The sequence below is a fragment of the Streptopelia decaocto genome (genome assembly GCF_964273445.1).
Source record: "Streptopelia decaocto genome assembly, chromosome: 4".
Classification (NCBI taxonomy): domain Eukaryota; kingdom Metazoa; phylum Chordata; class Aves; order Columbiformes; family Columbidae; genus Streptopelia; species Streptopelia decaocto.
Window position 1 is genome coordinate 75879338 of NC_138658.1, and position 23648 is coordinate 75902985.

General features: G+C 39.6%; 1 protein-coding gene across 1 annotated transcript in view; it reads right to left on the reverse strand.

Moving 5' to 3' along the window:
* DNAAF9 (dynein axonemal assembly factor 9) overlaps positions 1-23648 on the reverse strand; it is an 81590-nt gene that overhangs the window by 46008 nt on the left and 11934 nt on the right. The window contains exons 3-12 of the mRNA XM_082050374.1: positions 18000-18119; positions 16271-16395; positions 12675-12771; positions 11515-11621; positions 8181-8258; positions 6139-6237; positions 5518-5573; positions 4240-4375; positions 2753-2834; positions 1813-1849 (exon numbers count right to left, since the gene is read on the reverse strand). Coding sequence (XP_081906500.1) covers positions 1813-1849; positions 2753-2834; positions 4240-4375; positions 5518-5573; positions 6139-6237; positions 8181-8258; positions 11515-11621; positions 12675-12771; positions 16271-16395; positions 18000-18119 — 937 coding nt within the window. The remainder of the gene's footprint in view (positions 1-1812; positions 1850-2752; positions 2835-4239; positions 4376-5517; positions 5574-6138; positions 6238-8180; positions 8259-11514; positions 11622-12674; positions 12772-16270; positions 16396-17999; positions 18120-23648) is intronic.

Consider the following 23648-nt stretch of genomic DNA (forward strand, 5'->3'; position numbering starts at 1 on the left):
CTGTACCCCCAAACTTTAACTCCTCTGCAACTGCGAGACGCAGAGGGAGGACAGAGAAGGATGTGGCGTGTGAGCAAAACACAAAGCGCTCCCCGAGGATGGGAACAAAAGCACCTGAAGCTCCCAAACACAACCCGATGTGGGGGAAGCTCAACATGCACCAGACACCAAGCAGCTTAAACAAGCCCTGTCAATACTCTGTTCTTTGAACTTCATCCCAAATAGCAGGAAGAGATTTTAAAACCAAACCTTCGTACTACTTTTTGAGGTTTCTCCTCTGTCATTTCATGTACTAACAGATGCATTTAACTTATGTTTTCCATACACACTCGTTACAGGAGCCTGTAACCATTCCTGTCTACACTTAAATTCACATATATATTTGCAAGAAAACACTTCACAGTGGGCTGTGCTTTACATTAATATGCTACAGTTACCTCGCTCTTCTTCCCATTTTAAAATTTTAACACTAACCATGCAAAACAGAAAAAGGTGGGGTTTTTTTAAGAAATAATAGTATAAACATATTAAATATTTTCTTAATATTTATTATTTAAGCTAATAAAAATACAAATTTAACCCAGGGATGCTTAAAGTGATGCAGTCACTTCATGCAATTCAGCCCATCTGTGCTCTAGGTCCCAGTTCCGCTTCCTAAACACAGGTTAATTTGTACTAAGGATTTTCCACCTTTTCCTTCATTGGAAAATCCTGAGAAGTCAACAAGATTCAACTGCAAACTAATCCTGAAATCATGAGGCCAAGTTTGCCCCAAAAAGCTCATTTTGCTCTTGTTGAAACAACACAGAGACCCTTCTAAGAAATGGATACTCTTATCAAAATACTGCTGTATCAATAGACTCCTGCTTTACTTAGAAACCCTCTAAAAATCTCTGTTAAAACTGTATTTAGCAAAAAGTCTTGGAAGTAGGACAAGAAATATTCTATATGTTTGAGGAGAACATAAATCTACATAAAAAATTACTCGAAGGCAACTTTACAATAAAAAGATGAAAAATGTGCTGCTCAGTCTAGTAACTTCATATAATAATTATCAAAAGTCAAGAGTGCTTATAATAAAAGGTGATCACTGCAACATCTTTAATATCTTGCTAACATGTCATGCACGCTTGCAATATGCTCCACTGCTGAAGCAAAAACACGCTACTAAAATTAAAGATCCCAATTAGCAAGGAGGACAAAACCTCTACAGAAAAGTCTGTTGATCAAGCTGGAGAGCGCTACCCAAGCAGACCCTCTGCTGTGTTCTTCGAGCTCGACAGGTACGTACAACACGTGGAGAAGTGGACATCAAAATGGATAAACAGCGTTATTTTGCGAAGCTCAAAATGTGCCGAAGCTTTGCAGACAACTAATAACAAATTTCAGAAGTGAACTTGTATCTATCCTTTAATATCAGGAAATTTCTTTGCAACTTTGAGTGTCCCCATTGTCATTTTCACTAAATTTCACTAATCTCACATGCTGCTCAGCTTAATGAAACTAAGTTACTTTAACTTCTCTATGGAACATGCTCTCATTCAGTTATAGATGCTTTCCCTCTCTGTTTAGGTATATAAAGTACATTCTAATTCGAGTAAGTGTTAAGATAAAGCTTTAGTAAAATATTGTACAGGAAAAGGAATGTCACGCTAACAGCCCCTAGTTTGGCCATCATGTGAAACCCTTTCATATTCACTTTATTCTAAATAAAACCGTAGCTTTGCAAATGCCAACAGCCACTAAAAGCGCTTGTGACCTACTAGCAAAAGGTAGAAAGAGTGAAGAAATAAGAAGAAGTTGGCAGCTTACACTTGTTCAGCTTGCTTGTGCGTCTCATTGTCATTTCCTGTATTAAAAACAACAAAACAAGTTTGTTTAAAGCACTTTCAGAAGCATTTACACACAACTGCTTGGGTATATCATTTCTGCTGTGTATCTTACACAAGCATGTTATATAAGTGCAGCTTGTTTGTTGATTTTAGAAAAAAGCAAAGCAGAGGTTAACTGAGTACATACATAAGCCAAGACTAAAAACTGCATCCCCTAAAAGCAGCTGTGTCGGGTCAGAATAAACATCTCACATGCTGTATCTTGTCTCCTAAATTGGCCATTCCTGGATGCCCAGGAAAAAGCACAACTAGAACAAGCACATGCTGTGATCCTTTCTGTTTTGCAACCTCCAACCGTCCTCTCTTCAGGTACTTTCTGAGCTGGATGTGGTTTCAAGATATACAGTAACCTAAAGAGACTGATTGGTCCACAGGCTCATGCAGCTGTTTCAAATGGGTATGAAAATCAAGATAAAAGTCACATAATTTTCTCTATAATATTAAAAATCCTCAATTATTTTGTAAAAATAAAAAAAAAAAAATTAAAAAAAACAAAACAAAACACCAAAACAGGCTTCAATTACTGTATTTTTGGGGACCATTTTTCTATAAACCTGTATGGAACAGGGCCTCTCCACCTTCACACTGAATTTTGATGCAAACACAAACCCTTCTTGGCCTTTGAATCATTCTTTGCGAATATCTGACAGATATTTGCACATGAACGTATGTAGGATGTGCAAGAGAACAATTCTGCTACAATTTCATGCCCTGGCTACAGAATTACACAGTATCCACCTCTCTGTGGCTGAATATTTATAAAGGAAATCAAAGCCGTGTTTAATTGCTACAAATTTTAAATAACCAAAGAGAATTGTTTGAAATCACTGCTTGGTACTCTGGATTTTAAATAAACTTACCCAGGAAAGGAATGTGAGTGGTTCCAAAAAAATAGGTCCTTGAGCAAGCCAGAGGTCCCTTTGGAGACACACACTGCACTACCTGGTTGTCGGTATTAATGAGATATAAAAAGGCCTTAGTAAAAGCACTTGGTGCAATAATTAACAATAAGTTCCCCTCAAGCCTTCTAACCACTGCCATACTACAGAAGGGCACGACACAGACTGAAACGGCTTCGAAAAAAGCAACTTACGTTTTCAAAGGTACATTTCACTTTTGACTTGACCTGAATGGTTGGAAGGCTTTGGAAAGGAGTTGAGCTCTGACTTCCATTAGCGTTAAGCATGTTTTCAATTTCCTACGTCAACTGCTCTTTTCATGAAGAGGAAAGTGTGTCAGGTTCCCATAACTATGCTCGCACTCGGTCTTATTTACTATTTTCAGGATACCCTATTAAAACAGTGTCACCTTTACCTGTAAATAAACCACCTTTTTAAGAACAACGTCAGCATCTAACAGGTGGAGCAAGCACCACCATCAGGAAAATAAAAGTTGTATTATGAAAGATATTGAATGGTCTTAAAACAGCAAGAAAAGAACACAAAATTGAAAGTGTTTTTACAGATATACGGTTATGGAGAATGAGCCTTTCTCAGGCTTTTGACCCACGTCCAGAATACTCACATCCAACCATTCCTACAGCAACTACGCATGAAATGTTGTCACAAGACCATAAAAACTCATTCCCTCACTCATACGCTCACTCCATGATGACCTGGACTCCACCACATCCATCTCCTCAACAGCACAACCAACTCGGCGCCCGCGGAAACGGGGCGAGCTCCACCAGGCGATCCGCACGCTACCTCTGCTCCTTGGCCGCGATCCCCTCCTCCGATCACCCAGAGGATCTCAAGTCCCCCGTTACGTCCCCTGCGCGGCAGCCCAACAAGCCAGCGACCTCATCATATGTTTTAAAACTTAAGGTTTTTTTAACTTGAAAACGGAAACAAGTTAATCTTACAACTTGAGCGGAACATTCTCGGAACACCCAAAAGACTTTTCAGTTTCACTTGCTAAAATGCGGATACAACTAAATATCCTTTGTCTATTTGTAACCATTTCCTTTTAAGAAACAGCTAAGCAATTCTGATTAAAATAAAATCTGTGTGTCAGAGTTACGTAGATCATATACAACCATCAGGAAGATTTGCACTTTATGAATAGGACAAATGTCCTCAGAAACAACGTTTCCCTCTCCCCACCCCACACATAGCACGAGTGTTAAAATAGTTGTCTTTTTAAAGGGGAAAAATATTATAACTCATTCAGCAATTCCTGATTAAACATCCAGTATAGTCTGACTTGGAAAGAGAGAGAAAAAGGAAATTTGTTCCTTAAACTTGCTCACTCTTAAGATATGTTTTTTGATGTTAAAAATCAGGTATTTAGCTCATGGAAGGTGAGCATTTGCTTAAAAATGTCAGATATTACTTCAAAGTCTTACCATGTGCTTCGCGGTGCTCCCACCAAGGCCGGTGTTGCGAACCAGATGTCCTTCTGATGGAAAGTTAAAGTTCCCAGAGTTCAAGTTGTCCTTGGTTGAGTGGCTACCAAACAGAACGAAGGGCTGGCGGCTCGGGCTGAGGAGAAAAGAGGGGATCACCACCAAAATACCTGAAGAAAACTGGTGAGCAATGAATGAACTCCAAGCTTTCACGTCTGATGGAGCCATTATTGAATTTCTGACTAAAAGCGTAGGACAAAAATAATTCACTACAGCTTCCCATTGAGTTCCAAAGGAAAAAAACTGCTTAAATTAACAAGACTATCATTTCTTTTATAGACAAGAACATGTCTCCAGGTTGTTTTCCAAATCATATTAGAAGAGTTTTTTCCTCTCTTTTCAAGTAAATTGCCTTGAAAAGCTGACTAGTTTAATCCCTGATATTACTATATTGGAATTAAACAAACTTATTTTGGTTTTAGTTTTGGCTTTAGGCCCAAGACTCAGCTGAAGAGGTCAAGGTTTTTCTTTTCATGATTTAAATGCAAACAACATAGGATGCTGAAAACAATAAAGGACATTGAACTCCACTGTTTAGTTCCAAATAAAGAAGAATCTGTGGAGACATTCAAGTAGCTCAGCAACCTTTATTTAGCTCAAAACAGCAGAAGGTTTGGGTTTGCAACATATGCCAAACAACCTTCGTCTCTCAGAACTCTACGCTAAATAAAATCAAGGTGATCTGTATTATCCAGCTTATATTGGCAAAGATTTGGGTTTTAAACCACTCTGCTTTAACTCTTGGTCTTGTGCATGTCATGACTCACAAAAGTATAATGAGATCTATAACCTTCATATTTTAATAGGTTTTGAGTAGCATATAAATAGGACCAGCATTTTCAAACATAGGTGTCCTGTGCAGTAAGTTAATGAGTCTCTTTAGATATCTGGCTATGAAAAAGTTGACTATATTAGAATGCACAAGGTGGATGGTTTCAAACATTTTGACATTGTATATGTACTAATTACAGCATTAAATCCCATGAAAATTCGACTTATACTTCCCAGAAGCACCTTCACTTTTTCTTTTAAGATGAGACGTGATACACTGAGATGGTCCCAAAAGGAACTCTAAGCATTACAGCAGAGAAATATGGAATTAATATACCGAAATATAGAATTAATATATCAAAATATGGAAATAATATACCGAAATACGGAAATAATACACTGAGGTACTAGTGACACCACAGTTTCACAGGGAATAACGAGTAATACCTGTTATCTGTTATATGGCTTGAGATCATTCCGTGACTGAAATAACTTCTGAAAGGCTGTGAAGAATTAAAAACAAAACCTAATTAACAAACAAATGAACAGAAAGTAATTTATCATTACCAAACCTGAATAATCCTTCTCAGAGAAAACTCCTATTCAAAAACTACTTCCAACTTCCATAAAGAAACCCAAAAACCATCATGTCTCGTATATGCTTAAAAAGCAACAGATACTACCAAAAAGCACTGTGGTATTTTCACTCGTGCTGTGTTACCATCAATTATGTTTGAGATTTGACGTGCACATACTGAGGCTTCCACCATCATGAAAAGTCAACCTACCTACAAATCGGGACCTGTTGTGCAGATGTAAATTAGCTCAGTTTGATGATTAGTGAAGAAACACTCAATGAATTACACCAGGCAGTGCCAAGGATCATGTCATGGATGGAAAGGTGGATGGTGAGCTTAAAAAAATAGGTTTCTACTCCTCAAACGTATAAGGTGAGATGGGGTAGGGAGGAAAAATAATAAAAGACATATAAAAATTGCCAATGCTGAATACTTATTAGTTCTGCATGGATGGCAGTAGCAGTTCAAAGGGTTAGTGAAGCAGACGTACCTCCCCGGCCTGAGATTCTGACAGCTCCAGAATGAAGGGAACTTCAGTATCGAAGTTAGCAAAAAACTTGGTCCACTGGTGTTCAAAAATCGCTAAATCCTACAAAAAAAATCCCACATTATTAGTAAGGTGTTACACAGGGAAAGGAAGTCACAGATGGTACTGAATGACCCAACATAATTTACATTTCAGTATGCACTATAGAATCCACCCTGCCCAATGAACAAGAAATACAAGAAAATCAACATCTTTTAAAAGGTAATGACTGCTGTATTTTCGGGGGTCTCTTGGGGGTGTATTTTTTGTGTTTGTTAGACATTTGGGGTTTTTTGGAGGCAGGAGAAGGAAAAGGACCAGAGCCCTTTATCTGCCTTTAACCTGAGGAAGCACCATTTTGAGATCGCTTGTCATTCAGACCTCATCTTTCCATCAGGCTTCCGAAATCAACACTTGGACAGGTTTAATTGTCAAGTTTTAAATCTGTACATGGTTCTCCAGTAATTGGTATCTGACATTAAGTAAGATTACGGACAGAAAATGAGGAGCGGGATGGGGAATTTGGGAAGCTTGTGATGTGCAAGGGGCAGATGATCCCTTCTTTATCTCTATTTGTATAAGTGGAAAAGGAAACATCAGGAACACCTCATTAAAGCAGAATAAAAAAGGAAGATGACTACAGGTAAGTGTTGCATTAAAATTAATCGAAAATAAATCAGGGAATCAATAAAAAGAGTGTGTCACACAAATAAAGCAGGAACCTTACAGAACCAGGCAATTTTAAAATGCTCTCAAGATTGTTTTCAGTTACCTGTCACATACAAACTTGGAAAATAAGAGATTTTAGAGAGTGTGGATCTTCAGAGATACAACAGGCAAAACCTGAACTATGATTTTAGCAGAGGTATGATACAGAATTTTACTTCAGCCACTTCATTAACGCAGCAATGAATGAAATTCAGGGAGTAAAAGTGGATGAAATCTTACAAGCTTTCCAAAATCCTAATAAAGCCTTGAGGTTTAAAATGAAGGTTTTACATTTAGAGGGAAAAAGCGATTGTTGGAGAATATTCCAGGCTCAAATAAGCTCTTCATAGAAGCCACGAACTAACAAGTGCTTTTGTCAGTGACAATATTGTACAGAACATCCTTTAAAATCCCAAGTAGAGGTCAAGTCAGAATGTTCTAAAATCAAAGCTGTGTTAAGAAAAAGGTATCAACATACACCAGCTTCAAATGCTCTTTAAGACCTCCTAACTTCAGCCTCACTGAGAACACCATTTATAACATCAATTTTATGATAGAGTTGGATGACAACCCCATTCATTTATTTTTGTCGGAAAATCTAAAGGCAATTTAACAACTTCCAGGTTTCAAACTTCAAAACTGGATAAATAAGTTAGTTACCAAATTAAGAAAAATCGAGACAATGTCTCTCACTTCCGCAGGCAGAGGGAAGTGAAGTATCAGTTACTATTTAGACTGACAGCCCATATGACATTTTAATTTTCATTACAGCAGCTGATTAAACAACCAAATTTTATTAATAACAGATACTTACTGCTGAACTTGCTACAAATTAGGAGCCTATTTTGCTGCCAAGCTGGAAACTGATGAAAAAATCAGCAACAAAATAATATCTACTAATGTGTTGCTTTCTTCTCCAGCACTGAGATCAGAACGCATTAAATTGAGAAATGACTTTACACTGTGTTTGTATTTCACGAAGAGCCAGAGCAGCCACTGTGTGTCACTGTTTCCTACCTAAAGTAGTTCCAGAGCAATCCCAAAAAGTGCTTTTTTATTTTTCCTGGAATTATGGCTGTAAATTAAAGTGGATTCTTTTTCCCTGCCTTGCTGCAAAAGGAGGATTTCATGGACTCTGCGGTCGATTTGAGGAAGGGAAAGAGGCCCTGAGAACAACAGTGAACAGTCAGCAGATTAATTCTGTAAATTCTGTTAAAAACAAACCAAAAATATCGCAACAATTTTGCTCTGTGGCTACACTAACAGACTAGTCCTTGAGGATATTTCACCCACATTACCTCAAACAGCAAGTCCTCCAAGGAAACCGGATCCATTTTGCTGTACGTCTTCCACAAATCAACGCTGACATCCATTAACTGAAAAAGATTTTAAATGCGAAAAACATCATGAAAAACGCCACAGATTCAGGTTTAAGCCACACTGAAACAGACCTTCAGCACATCGCCCAATGCGACAGCCCTTAACTACAAATTTGGAATATTTTTACACTACTGGTTACAAAGGAACAGACCAGATTCAAGTGTTGTGGATGCTTCAGAGCCTCATTTCCTCAAGCGAGGCTTCAAAGCACGTGCGAAGCTTTACTTGCATCTTTCAAACAAATGTGTGGTGAGACCAGACCTGGAATCTTGTGTCCAGTTGTGGCCCCTCAGTTCCAGCAGGACAGGGAACTGCTGGAGAGAGTCCAGCGCAGCCACCAAGATGCTGAAGGGAGTGGAGCATCTCCCGTGTGAGGAAAGGCTGAGGGAGCTGGGGCTCTGGAGCTGGACAAGAGGACACTGAGGGGTGACTCATTAATGTTTACAGATATATAAAGGGTGAGTGTCAGGAGGATGGAGCCAGGCTCTTCTCGGTGACAACCAATGATAGGACCAGGGACAATGAGTGCAAACTGGAACACAGGAGGTTCCACTTAAATTTGAGAAGGAACTTCTTCCTGGTGAGGGTGTCAGAGCCTGGCCCAGGCTGCCCAGGGGGGTTGTGGAGTCTCCTTCTGTGCAGACATTCCAACCTGCCTGGACACCTTCCTGTGTAACCTCATCTGGGTGTTCCTGCTCCATGGGGGGATTGCACTGGATGAGCTTTCCAGGGCCCTTCCAACCCCTGACACTCTGGGATTCTATGATTCCGTGAAATCGTTTCACAAAGTTTTTCAAAATGCAGTTAATAGGCAAGAACAGTATCAGCTGGTACAGCCAAAAGGGAAAGATGAATTTTCTGAGACAAGACAGACAAGAAGCAGATTCCAAGGTTACTCATCCTACACACCAGCCAATTCTTGCTGTGAGCGTAATGTAAATTTAGGCAAAACTTGTTTAACTTAGTATCTTCTTCCAAGTAATAAGATGATGAACAGTATTCAAAAATATATTCCTAAGGGATGCTTGTGTCTGAACAACTTCGGCATTGACCGGGCTCCCCACCACTCAATTAAAAATGCAACGCTGAATTTTCTTCTAACCGCTGCTTTATAGTTATCCCAGTTATTCATATCATTAGATATGGCAATAATTATTTCCCAGACATCTTGTGCATTCACCCATCAGTAAATTCTCTGCATTACAGCATCCTGAGCACGTGTGAATTCTGTAGTAAGAGCAAACGCCCTTAAAACACCAAAAAAAAAATATTAATATGTTATCACCATTAGATTATCTTCAAATTTAACACCACAGAATGCACAGCAACGAGAAAGTCAGTTTGAGGAGATAAAAATGTACAAGAACACCCCTTTTTATTATAATAACAGCAGAAGTATTCATTGATAGATCACTTCCAGTGATTCCATATGTACTTCCTCCCATAGATCTGGTTTTTCCCTCCCCATTGGTGACATAAAGCAGCTGCCTGACAGAATTACGCATAAACAGTAATGTCAAAACTTAAGAATGTCACTTTCCACTTCAAATCCCCTTAAGACTTGAAGAAGGAAGAAATCAAGAACTCTGGCTGAACTGCCAGAGCTTAACAGGCTTCAAAACAGATACTGAGAATTTCCAGCGCTCTCTTCTAAGGCTGCAAAAGTGCCATAAAATCAGTATTAACTCCCGCAATGAAATAGGAAATCACAGAATCACAGAATCAACTGGGTTGGAAAAGACCTCAGAGAACATCAAGTCCAACCCTTGGTCCAACTCCAGCCCATTGACTAGATCATGGCACTAAGTGCCATGGCCAATCTCAGTTTAAAAACCTCTGGGGCCGGTGAGTCCAGCACCTCCCTGGGCAGCCATTCCAATGCCTGACCACTCTCTCTGCACAGAATTGCTTTCTCATCTCCAGCCTCAATTTCCCCTGGCAGAGTTGAAGCCCATGGCCCCTTGTCCTATTGCTGATGCCTGGGAGAAGAGCCCAATCCCCACCTGGCTAGAACTGCCCTTCAGGTAGTTCTAGAGAGTGCTGAGCTCACCTCTGAGCCTCCTCTTCTCCAGACTAAACAAGCCCAGCTCCCTCAGACTCTCCCCATAGGGCTTGGCTCTGTCTTTACAAAGTCATTGCCACACTTTCATGAATCCGGAGGGGCTTTGACAAATTAATTGGCAAGGGTAATTAAATACCCAAATAAATCTTAAATTCACAGTCATTGACTAACTTCAGACGTGAGCGAGGGCTGCTGATACCTCCACAAGGATGCTCATCTCTTTGCACTTGTATTGAATGGTTTTGACAAGTTCACACAATAAGACGATTAGAGGACTAGTGATGGAATGAATAAAAAAAAGCATGAGTAAAGGTGTCAGTGAAAGCAGAGAGAAGCGCACTTGAACTCATAAGTTTTTGAGCAAGATGTACAGTACTACATGTGATGAGACTTTAATAACGGTACAATTGATTCCTTGGGCTTTTTTCAGGTGTCAGAAGTCAGACAAAGAACGTTCTGGCTGTAAAAAGCGAGAAGAAAAATAGGACATCTGCATTTCTGTGGCAAAGGTCCAGGAAAATGAAATACAAAGCAGCTTCAAACGAGTACATAAATACAAAGCTGTGCTCTGAAGATGCTGCTAGAGTATATTTAATAAATAAGCAAATCAAATTACACAAGTTGCTCAGAGTGGAACAGCAAATCATTAAAACTAGGAGCATCATCCAGAATCTTAAATGTTGCCCTATTGATGACTCAAGAATATATAATGTCTGTGGGGAAAGTAGATGCATCTCTTGTGTCAAAACCAGTGACCCAAGAAATAAAGTCACTCCTGATTTTCTCAGTTCAGTTCAAGGCATTTGTCACTAACCAGCTTCTCCTGCACTACTCTTGAAAGTCTATATCCATCTAGTGGAGTTTAAAATAAGTGTTTTCTGCTCTTGGTAGATAAGGGTCTAGAAGATAAGGGAAAAGTTCTAAAACACAACAGGGGACCAAACAATCATGGTTTATCGAGACCAGAGTGCTGTGTGCGCCAAAGAGTCTCTTGGCAAGACTGTGGTGTCTCCATCCTCACACATTCAGTTTCATAAGATCCTGAAAAACTTGATCCAACTTAGCAGCTCATTTGAGCAGTGAGTCAGCACTGCATGATCTCAAAAGGTACTTTCCAACCAAAATAATTCCATGATTCAATTTCTGCTTCAGAACGGAAACAGAAGGAAATGAGAAATGTAACTACTCACTTCATATTTCATCGTAAAGAAGCCATCGCCTCCAATTCCTTCCAAAGCAAAAGCCTGCACTATTGGCCACTTTTCAACAATGAACATGTCAAATATCTGTAGATGACCTGCAAAAGAAATGTTTCACAGAAACATTCTCACACCAATAGCTTTAGAAATTCTTTTCTCTACACCCCAAATTTTGTTCCTTTTTGTCCAGCTATTGCTTTAATAAAGGGTATTATGTCTCCTTCCAAATTTAATTCCAAGGCTATTAGCAAAACTGTGCCCATTAAAATTCAAGATAATAAACAGGGAGCTTTGCTTACTCCAATTTCTTCAAATATTTGCCCTTAAGTAAAATCCTGTCACCATTATCCCCACATTAATCAGATTTTTAATCCAGGGGGGAGGACTGTTCAGACTGGCCCTCATGGGTGAAGCTGTGAGCCATCTCAAGCGTGATTATCATCCTTAAGCTACACACCTTCCTTAGATAATTCCTAACAAAGACCCGCCATCCTTCCCCCATTAATGATTTTCCGGGCAATCAGAGCATATCATCCCTTCTTCGAGGAAAGCAATGAAGAAATAGGAATTTAAAACAAAATAGCTTGGTTTGAACTTACATGGTTCAAAATTAGAAAGCAACTTTTTAGGGTTTTTTTTTGCCTTTTACCTACTGTACTACGGATCCAAACCCCACGTGCTTATGCACAGCATTGTCTTGACTTTAATCACTATTTTGGATACTGCAAAATACACTCTGGTGAACAATGTGAGATGACACTGTCCAGGCTGCTGGGTTGGCTGCAGATCATAACAGGAAACCATGCAGCCCCGTTTCTGCAGCGCTAAAAAAGGAAACTTGCATAATGAAATGTTTGTTCTTTCCTTACAGAAGAGAGTATTCATCTGGAGCTCCCACATGAATAGAGAACGTCTGTCACGGCAGGACACCCTCCTCTGAATGCAAATTATTTCTCACACTTGAGCATTCACTCTTCAGATCGAGTCTAAGGGCTTCCATTTTTCAGTAAGAAACCCAACTCTCAAGGAAAAAGAGGCTGAAAGGAAACTATTGACGTATTAATCCTTATTTCTTACCAAAGAAATCTTCATTCCCCGAGTGCATTGACTTGCATGCTGCAAAACTATTTGCATAAGACGAGCAAACCCACCTTGGCAGCTGTAGGGAATACCAATGCGGCTGCAGTCTCGAACCATGTCTACAAAGCTGGAAATCTTGAATTCCTCTGCAGCTTCTTCATCTTCATACTGAAAGAAGCCATTTAAAATAAAATCTGGTTAGGGCAGGCCTAATTCCATCGTTAGATTTGCACAAAAGAGAATACGTATTGTACTGGTTTAATTCTACAGCAAATGACATGTAATCCACTACAATATTACCTATGGCTTCCAGAAGCTAAAGAATCTCTTTAGTCTGCATATTTTCTAAACTATATCATGGCAGAGATATATTCAACCCAACGGAAATTGTCCTTTAAAAATCAAACTTCGGAGCAAGGTTTTTAATAAGGTTCTATGAAGACATAACTATACACTTTATTTTCAGCTTTCTGTGACATCTTTCAACATCATCTACTAGATTCTGGACAATTTTAAAGGAATAGAAGACGCTTTGAGAAAGAGTCAACGAACGCGCCACAAAATAAAACTTGTCACTGAGGGAAAAATAACATAAAAATACCAGTTTAACAACACTAAACCAGAAAATCCAACCGACAAGATACGCCCTGGGTCACAGAATGAGAACAAGAGATGTATGTAGGAAAAGAAGGAGACACCACCGTGCAAACACTGTTTTGCTGTTGCACACTCGTAATGGGTTGAAGTCGCCTGAAGAACAAATATCATCCTTCCAGCTCGGAAAAGCATAAAACTGGACTGGTGAGACAAATGACACAAAAACCACTTGAAAGCAGAACAAAAACCTAAAAATGCCCTCTGATTTTTACCTGAAAAGGCACAGTTTAGTACCAAGCCTAAAACCAACAGGCTGGGTAATTCAAGAGTCGCTTTCTGGAGAAAGATCAGTAGGCGGTAGTGGTTTATTTGATTCTATTTTTTTTAATATACACCGCTCTGAACTTGGTTTCAAGGTAAATTACATAATCATGAACCTTTTGTATATCGCTCTTGTAAGCTCCAGTTCTTTATTTTAAGAACAAGTTCTTTGAAGACAAGCCTGAATTTAAGACGTAGCCCAAGTCCTTCCATGTTCTTCCATCCCAGGAAGCCAGATCAAAGCCTGGGTTCAAAGCCAAGCCTCAAACAACCGCTGGCTTCTCAAGACTTAAAATGCCATTAGAATAAGAACGTGGGTTTTGGCAGGGTGCTAAAGGCTTGCTCACTATGTGCTATTGCAGGTATCCGAGACCGTTCCATAAATGGTACGGTCTTGACACCCAGAAAGCTTATAAAGTATGCACCAAATTTTGATATTTTATCATATTTGGCCATTTTGGAAATAGGCATTCTTTAATAATATGGGTGTTTTTTTCTTTTGATAACGAGGGTATTCGCTTCAATTCCTATGGTCTAGTTAAAGGTGAGAAGGAAGGAAGGAAGGAGAGGCTTTGGGTTTGGCCAGATTTATCTAGAGCTGTGCAGAACCAGGCATGACGTGGCTTTTATTATTCATAAAGCGCTGGAGCTTTTTTGATTTCCTCTTCCTAAAAGCAAGGAGAAGTTATTTCTATCACTGCAAAAAATATATATATATGCTTAAAAGCCACTCCAGGCAACCCTCCTGTAAACAGGATGCACTTAAAGCCTGACACGGCAATGTTATTTTTATTTCTCTTTCAGAGGTTATCTTGGAAATGGGCAATTCTTACAGATCAGCAATGAGACTGGAAGCGCATTGCTCAGCTCATTCCCATGAAATAGCAACAAAGTCGACCTTGTCTTTTCAACTTCAGAAATCAAACTTTTCCACTCATTTCCACAAATAGCAAAGCACATGGTTTACCTTTCCTGCTTGAACATTATTTCAAGCCAGCACTGTGTGATTAAGTTTACTACTTACCACCAGAAATCATTCAAAAGCCCATTAAGCAGATGCAGCTCAAAATCTGAACAGCTGAGACTGCAGTTTAGCCAGCAAAAGTGTGTTAAAACTCCTCCAGTCTTTGTCGCAAAACGCATGAGTTTTACCACCATCAGGTACACGTCAAGATTTGCCCTTTCAGTAGGGATCTGGCAACAGAAAAGCCTTACCAAGCCAAGCTCTAGGTTTTGCTAAGACATGTTTTAACCTATAGCTCAGCTGTTTACATCTCAACGAGGATTATCCCCTCTGTGCAGCACTCACGGGGCTCTATCTAGACCATCGCATCCAGTTTTGGGACCCATGGACAGGACAAACTGGAGCCACCACAATGATCAGTGGGTTGGGGCACTTGTCCTACAAGGAGAGATCCATGGCTGGACCTCATAGCTGCCTTTCAACACCCCCAAAAACGTTCTTGAGATGCTGAAGCCCAGTTCTCCCGTCTGCAGTGGCGGGATGCACGATAAAGAACATGACTTCAAACAAGAGAGGTTCAGACTGGGTAAAAGGAAACACTTTTTCACCATTAGGACAGCCAGGTAATAGAGCAGAGAGCCAAGAGAAGTTCTGCAGTCATCACCCTTGGAGGCTTTTCAACATCTAACTGCAAAAAACACTCGAGTAACCTGATCTGATCTCATCGCTAACGCTGCCTGAAACAGGAGGCTGGACGAGATCATCTACAGAAGTCACTTCTAACCTGAATTATTTCATAATTCTGTGATTTAAACTACCAAACAGCCACACAAAAACACAATCAATCATAGGCCTCATCACTTTCCAGCTGCAAACTCAAGGGAACAAGAGGTTTCTCTCCCTGACCTGCCCCATTCATTCTCCCACCAGTTTCACCCAGTGGCATCGCAGGCTAATTCACTCCCTTCAGAGTTCAGTATAACTCTAATTTAGAACAGGAATTACACAGCATTGAACAGAGGGGGAAGCATCCCATGATGGCATTTAGGAAGAAGCATTCCCAGTCTTAACTGGAATAAAAAGATTCTTATTCTGCACCTAGACAAGCAATATTTTCATGTTTTTACTCCTCTAACAGTACTTTGCTATGATAAACACAGCTTTTCTAAGAATACATTGATTTTTAAATGCAAGATCAAACTCAGATCTAGTAACCACAGTCCAATGAAAGTGAGCAACACAACTCAGCTTTTTTCCATAGTGAGGATAACAGCTCTTGCAAGGAAGAGTTGAAAGTTAAAATGAAAAGACATAAGGAAATTGATTGAGTTTAAATGGCTTACTAAGCAAGTATTTTCTAATATTCTAAAACTATTGGCAAGCAATGCATTAAAACACTGCTTTGGTAGCAAATAAGGCTATCACTGGAAATGCTGACTGTAGTACTTGATTCAGACTCGGCATTTCTCACATTAAAGGTTCTTCCTCATTAAAGGTTCATTGACTTATGTCCAAGCAACAGTCATTAGTGGAAGAACGGAATAATTTGTCTTCGTGATCCAAAAAATACAAAGTATTCAAAACATTTTTCTTCTTGCAAACATAAGAAAAAAATAATAATACCCATATATACATATATATATATATATACACAGATCACTCCCCCTCCTGAACATGAAACAGAAGAAAAGCTTCTGGAAGGAACGTAAAAACAAATTTCACTTTGAATATCAGTTCATTAGCAAGTCCATTAGCAATGCTCATCTGCATTCATTTCACACTTACCTCATTTTCAGTCAGACAGTGAAAATGGAGGTTCCTCCAGTGTGCCACATAGGGCAAAAGATGATTATAATTCACAGGGTTACAGTACAGATGGACGCTGTCAGGTTTTATTAATATGATTATATCTGCAACAAGCAGAACAGATATTATCCCAGCATCAAGACTCCACGCACAGAATTATATGGGCACAAAATAAAAGAACAGAGAAACTGAACAGGAAACATTTTTCCTATATTGTGACTCAATCAAAGAAAATGTTTCGACTATTTGAATACACACTCATTCCCCACTTCTTTAAAAAAGAAACATTTGGCAGCCATACCCGGTTCCAAGTAGAACAGTACTTGTTGGTGTTGAGAACAATTGTGGGTTCATTGGGAATTCTTGCACAGAACTTGCATCAGCCCGTCCTTTAAGAAGCCAAGAGGGTCAGTGCCCAGTCCTTACAAAACTCGAAACTAGAGCTTTTCTTGCCTGATATTACATCAGAATGTCAGGCCAACTAAAAACTAGCACTATGATCTATGGGACAGATATTCAAAGTTTCATGTAAATAAAGGAATAATAATCTATGATCACAGTGAGCGGCAACCTTTTAAGTATTACAGAAGTGAGTTAGTATGTTAAAGAAGAGCTCTGGTATTTTAGAACTCCAGAAGTTTGATCACACAGTAATTTGGAACACATGCACACTGATACCATGACTGAAATATGGTAAACTGCATCAAATACTTCAGACTAAACTAGGAAGATATATAAGAAAATGTGCACATTTGTCCAGAGAAGAGGAGGGAGCACAAGGTCCATGGGTACTTAAACCATCTCCTTTTAATTTTCTGTGATTATGAACAGCTTGTGTTGAAAGGGCTACAACCAACTCCAATTTTGCTCATTCTGTGATGCACAAAACTTATCTTTTCAAGGAACGTTAATACTTATTGTAGCCAACAAGCCCATAGTCTTTCTATTTGGCACATTAACAAGGTTTTTTTGGTGGTTTTGTTTGAAGTATGGAACTAGAAGCAGGGGGTACTCGGGTAGCAGAGTATGTTGGACTAGAAGAAATACTGGAATTGCAGTCATGTTTTCACCACAAGGCAAAGGAAGACTGTGCAGTAATGTAGGCGGCCATCAAATCCGGAAAATATCTCTGTGATTCTGTCTGCAGGTACATCAGCTGGAACAAGCTGAGATTTGAGGTCGTGAATTGGGAAATTAAGTCTTTTCCAGGACAGTTAGTTTGTAAAACGGGCTGTATTTTACTCCTGAAAAAGCTAAATTATTAAAAATAAAACCTACAAGCAAATAAACCCAAACAAAATCGGGTTTACCCTTTTAATCAAAGCATCTAACAAGGCCATTGCTGTTTCTCTAATCCTGAACTAAGATATTTTTGTTTTCTGAGCACAGTATCCAATGAGAGACGGAAAGAGCTATTGGGCATTGGAACAGGCTGCCCAGGGCAGTGGTGGAGTCACCATCCCTGGAGGGGTTTAAAAGGTGTTTAGATGAGGTTCTTAGGGACATGGGGTAGTACTAGAGTCAAGTTATGGTTGGACTCGATGATCCTGAGTGCTTCTTCCAACTGAAATGATTCTATGATAATGGGCTGTATTTGTCCAGGTTTAGAACATTAGAGGAACATTTTGGAGGTCTGCCCCTTTTTCTTGCTCACTCTCCCTCCAAAGAGACCAAAGAAATAGCTAAAAATGTTGAGTATGTTACTCACCATCAAGAACTTCTTCAGGAAAGCCAGTTCTTTCAAAGTCATTGTTACTCTGGTTGTACAAGCCGAAGAGCAGATAGTTTGCCAGTTCCCTGCAACCTTCATTGTATCGACTGTCTATTCCTGCAAAAGCAAAACCACATGTGAAGTGTTATGTGTCCTAACATTGTGCACCTAAAAAGTCTGTTTACTTCCCTAACAAGAACACTTTAAAACAGCAGTATTAACTTAACTCACATAATTGGTGGACACTTACATCTGTTGAACATATTGTGGAAACGGGGAAGTTTTTTTCAAGTTCATTGCCACATGCTGACATTCCACTCTTGACCTAAATCCACAGGCCTTGCTTAAAAAGCATTAAGTAAGTCTAGTTTTCCACAGTGCTCTGTACCACCGAAGTTCAATTTCATCTAGTAATTCAATCTGAAACATCTGTCTGTATGCAACATGCATTCTAATTAATATGTTCTTGATTGAAGCTTCCTAACAAACTAATCCTGTGACCTAAATCTTCTGCTTTAGGATACATGATTAAACATTATCAGTATTACGGTGCGGTCCCTGAGTCACCAGAAAGCCAGTGCGGATTTCTAACGAATCATTAAAAGATACTCTGATAAAACATACGGTATATGAGCAGCTTCCAATGAAAGCCTTTTCTGGTCATTAGGAAAATAAAATTAAAACTACTGAAGATGTGAAGAGATGCAAGATTAATACAAGAAAAAGGAAACAAGTCACAGATTTAGAAAGTGTTTTCATCTCACAGTCATAACTCCTAATTCTACTGTAATACATCAAGTTTTTTCCACAAGTAAAACTATGCACAAAACAACATCCTCAACATCTACACTTGACAGAGGTCAGAGTCTCAAAATTCCTCATAAACACTAATGTCAGGTTTTCCTACCATGTTATATTAGGATACAGTTAGACGGCTGCCAACAAATGAAGATTTGTTACCACTGGCCAAAGGAGATCAGTACACTGATAATGTCAGAACTCAGCCTGGGTGTCCGGGTTTCAGGACTTGCATCGCAAATCAAAATGTGCAGGAGTCACCTGAACGCACCAGAAATTTGCACAAACCCTATATTTTCCTAATTATATCCCTTTTTTAAAGCTATATTTCAGCTTTAAAGTGCAAACCAGATGCTACATCTGCATCCAGCTACGTAATCCAACATCTTAATTAACTCTTTTGTTTAGTAACTGGCCTTTGGATACGTCATGTATTTTCCAAGGCAGATACTTCGGGTGAGGCTACAGAAGAGACAAATTCAATCACTTCACATTGTCCCGAAGCTATGGATCTCTGTAATATTGCTCCTTGCTGAGGGCTCCATGGTTATTATTACCAATAAAACACAACAGTGTTGCATTCCTTGAACTGTGTTGGGAAAGGGGAAAGCTCCATCACACTTGCCCTGGCTTTCTCAGCCCTCAAGAATCCTTCCAGACACAGTCTTTCAATCCTCATTCCTCTGCTATCGAGCTTCTGGCACCAATCTGTTCATATACAAGTCCTTGAAGCGTGGTCTTTTTAAAACAAGTCACAATTCTGTGTGTTAGGAGACATTCCTTGACAAAGGGAGTCTTGAGAGCCTTAGCAGTCAATCTGTAACTTGCGTCACGGCATCGATAAGACTCAGCTAAAGGCGGCTCAAGGCAAATCACTCATTTTTTCCCCTCTGCTGCAATGCTCCATCTTTGCTGTGCCAATAATTTTCTGCATAGATTGCCCTGGATCTGGGAACTCAGAGAGAAAGCACGAAACAGAGGAGAGAGAACACACTGTGTCTTCTTATTTTATTTACATTTCCAGCCCCATGAAAGCAGGTATACCAATGCAATCGAGAATTCAGTGGGACTGAACACACTAATATTGGTGCCAAATCCCTTGTCTCTAGGTGGGATTTTAGTTAAAATCAAGTATGGAGACTCCATTCTTCCAGGAAGGAACCATCCCATTGTTCCAGGGACCTCCGTTTAAACTTAATCCGTCTCCTTGAAACCAGATCTAGCCTTGGAAAGCCAGCACACACAATGTCCTGAAGATAATCTCTTTTACTTGCCTAAATTTTGAAGGCAACCAGATGAGCACTAATGAGGAGTTGGGACAGTCCCTTTCAGTGGCAGCAAGCTGGTGGATTAGTTGTTCTGCAAGCAGCATTACTTGTGTTTCACCAGCAAACATCACCTATCAGATCAAAAGTTAATCTAACAAAACACCCTCAACTATAAGCCAAACAGTCCCCAAAAAGCCGGTGTGCTCAAAGACAGGCTAACAGAAGAGTGAAGCAGAAAAGGGAACAGGGGATTAAAAAGTCAGGAAGATCAGAAGGAAAATGAGAAACTGTCCTTATCTACTATGTAGGTGCATCAGCTCTTCTTCAGGCTTGACGCAGATCTGTCTTCAAAGCTAAATACCAAAAGCCTGCTTTTACAGTTAATGACAAAAGGGAGGGAAGACAAAAATGTTAACAAGGGGGACAGCTCATGCGTTTAACTCTTGTAAGAAAGGACATGGCTGAGTTTATTGCCTGCAGAGCATTGACAGACTAGCGGGGAAGGAATTAGTGTGTTATAAAAAACACCAACTCCGCATAATATCTGCTTTTGTGGAAGTGTTTGGGTTTTTTTTTTTAGTATCCAGGGGCTTTAATATTATTCTACAGAAACATATGGAGTTAAATGAACAGATACAATTAGCAGAAGATAAACAGGAAACGAAACAATGATGAAGATAAGATACCTCCAGAAAGCATATCAAGAGTCCTCAACAGAACAATGGTGAAGGCCATTAATTAGGAAACCCCCACGCCTGTCTCCAGCTGAGCTGAGTTTAGTAACTCCCAGCCTGTTCCTAACCCATCACAAGGGTGTAGTTAGACAATGACTCAGTCTAAGAGCTGCTGCCCATGGAGCCAACCCTGCTCCTTCTCCTGCACTCAGAGCTTATCTGGCCTCTCAACAAGCTGATTCAGTTGGCTAAATTGGTAGAAAAAGTCTGGACAAATACAGGGGAAAAAAAAAACATATATATATATATATATATATATGTGTGTCTGCTTGGTAGGATGAACCAGGTGCAAGATATCAACCAACCACCAGAACTGATGCAAAATGCAAGTGAGTAGGAAATAGAGGAAAGGGAAGAAGAGTGGTCTAGGGACAGGCTGAGACTTCTGTTTTGCTCAGCAAAAAGTATTCAGCTCCGCCATCTCATATCTGCGATTTCACGGTTGCTAAGCTGACATAAACACAGCCTACAGGTAACAAAAGTCCTGGGTTTTGTCCCAGCCGTGCACTCCTGGCACATCCTTAGATATCAAAACAAAGAAGAGTTGTTCCACAACACATTAAACAGCCACGGGAGCTCCAGGGCCACCAGGGAGGGCGCAGGAAGGTGAAGCTGGAGAGGGTGGACAGGGCACCTTTGGACAGCTGCCCAAAACCAACATGCAGTTGTGGAACTGCCCTCTAAAAGTAGCACGATAACCATTAAAATAGTCTCCACTGGGAAAGAGAATGGGATGAATAATCAATGTTGGTGAGATTTCTCCCACATCCTCCAAGCAAGAGCTCTCTGCAGGTTAGATATGAAAACCAAAGTAAAATAAACTAAACTATTTACTGGTACAGCCTCTAAAGTGTTCCTGTTCTCTTCAGAGAGGATAAAAAACAAATATCAATGTCTGTAAAAGTTTTCCTTAGCTGTGCTGAACTGCAAACCAGTTTGACCTACAATTAGAACAGCTACAACTACAGTCGGATGCACAGACATACCCTACCAAAATGAAACACGAATCCTCAGAAATCAGATCAGCTTCACCGTGACCTTCAAATCTCTGTTGGAAGCTCAGATGCGAGAAAACACCAACGTTAAGAAAAAATAGAGTATAATCAAGTAGTCTGAGATACTGTTTTCTGAGCAGCTTTAACAGCAACACGCTCCAGCTTTTTGAAGATATCTGACGAGCCAACCCCCAAATTCCTTTTCCCTGTCACTCGTGGTGTCTTCTCTCCCCAGCAAAAAATGCCAGAATGACACCATTCAACCACTTTAAAATTAGGTAACAGTATCCTTTTTAAAAAATTGGCTGTAACTATATTTAAATAATTTTATCAATAATTAGCCAGTAGTCATCTCTCTTTGGAATCCTACGATGCTGGTTTTAATTTCAGTATAAATATTAACCTACTCGAAGCGAAGCTGTGAAAGTTTATATTGTTTTTATCTCACCACCCAGCGTGTAAAATTGAAGTTGGAGTGAGGGAAATGCATTAACTCCAGTTCATTAAAGGCAGCCAAGTGAAATACAACACTGTGAAAAACACAAAGTTATAAGAGCATCTACTTTCCATACAAGTCAACAGGACTCGAACTGTAAGACTACACATTTTTTGCCATCTGAAGCTTGTATTTGAAGACAGATTTAATGCATTTACAACAGAGTGACATGCCTGCTTAATCAGAAGTTATGTGAGAAATTCAGCAGGCTACATTAGACAGGTCAGATTAGACAACAACGGTCCCATTGTGGGTGCTGAAAGAGATTAGGGCAAAGCATGAGCCTAATAAAAAAATGCTCTTCCTATATTTCCATAACAGAAATGCTTGTTTATTAAGAGGTATGGGCTTATGCATGGACTTTAATACCCCACGTTACACTGCGGATTACACAAAGCAATTCCTTTTGCCTGTAGAGTTTTCCCTAAAGCCGTACAATGTTTTAAGTGACTATTCTTTGCTCAGGACTTACTGCAGCATCAAAACAAAAATAGGTATGAAATACCACAGTGTCAATGGTGAGGAATAAGAGATGGCACAACTTGCTGTATTTTATGAAATTATATGAGCATCAAGGGAAAAAATACAAGGACTTTATCCTGTATGATTAAGTTTCACTGGAAGGTTGACACAGTGACCTTACTAACGTTACTACCTAGCTAAATACTTCTTAAACTCTTACCCTGGAGAATGTGGGATAGGAAGAGTCACGTTATACAGTCAGCACGGACTAAAACAGAATTAGGTTACACACATTTACAACACTGTTGTCATTCAGTAAATGAGCTTCTTCAAGTTTTCTTTACATCATTAAAAAATCCAAGCTGTTGTATTATTTCCTAATGCAAGCCCATTACTACACACAGTTTCTTTACGGATACGTTAGACATCTCCATCTTTAATTGTAATACATTAGTTAAACCATCACTCCTTAGTCCTATTGTCTAAGGAATTTCAACTATCATCCCTGAATTTTTCCTTTAATATCTTGATGTCAATTATATAATAAGAAAGAAGAGCCAATGTTACATACAGAAATGCAATTAAAGCGGTACAAAAAACCTGTTCCTTTCCTACACCACACTCACACACATGGCTTTATTACATATTATCCTTTTCTCCCAACCCCAGAAGAAATAAAGCACTGAAATCACATGCTGGTTTATGCCACTATTTAACTCGTAACTGCTTCCCAGATTTCTCATGTGACTCTTTAAATGCATTTCAAATTACCCCTCCTGAGGCAAGACCTCCCCTTCCCTCTAAATTCAGGTTTTGATCAATTGTGTCAGTTTTCTGATTATTCCCCCTGTCCCCACCAAGCCCGTTCTCAACCCCCATGCTCCACAGCTCTG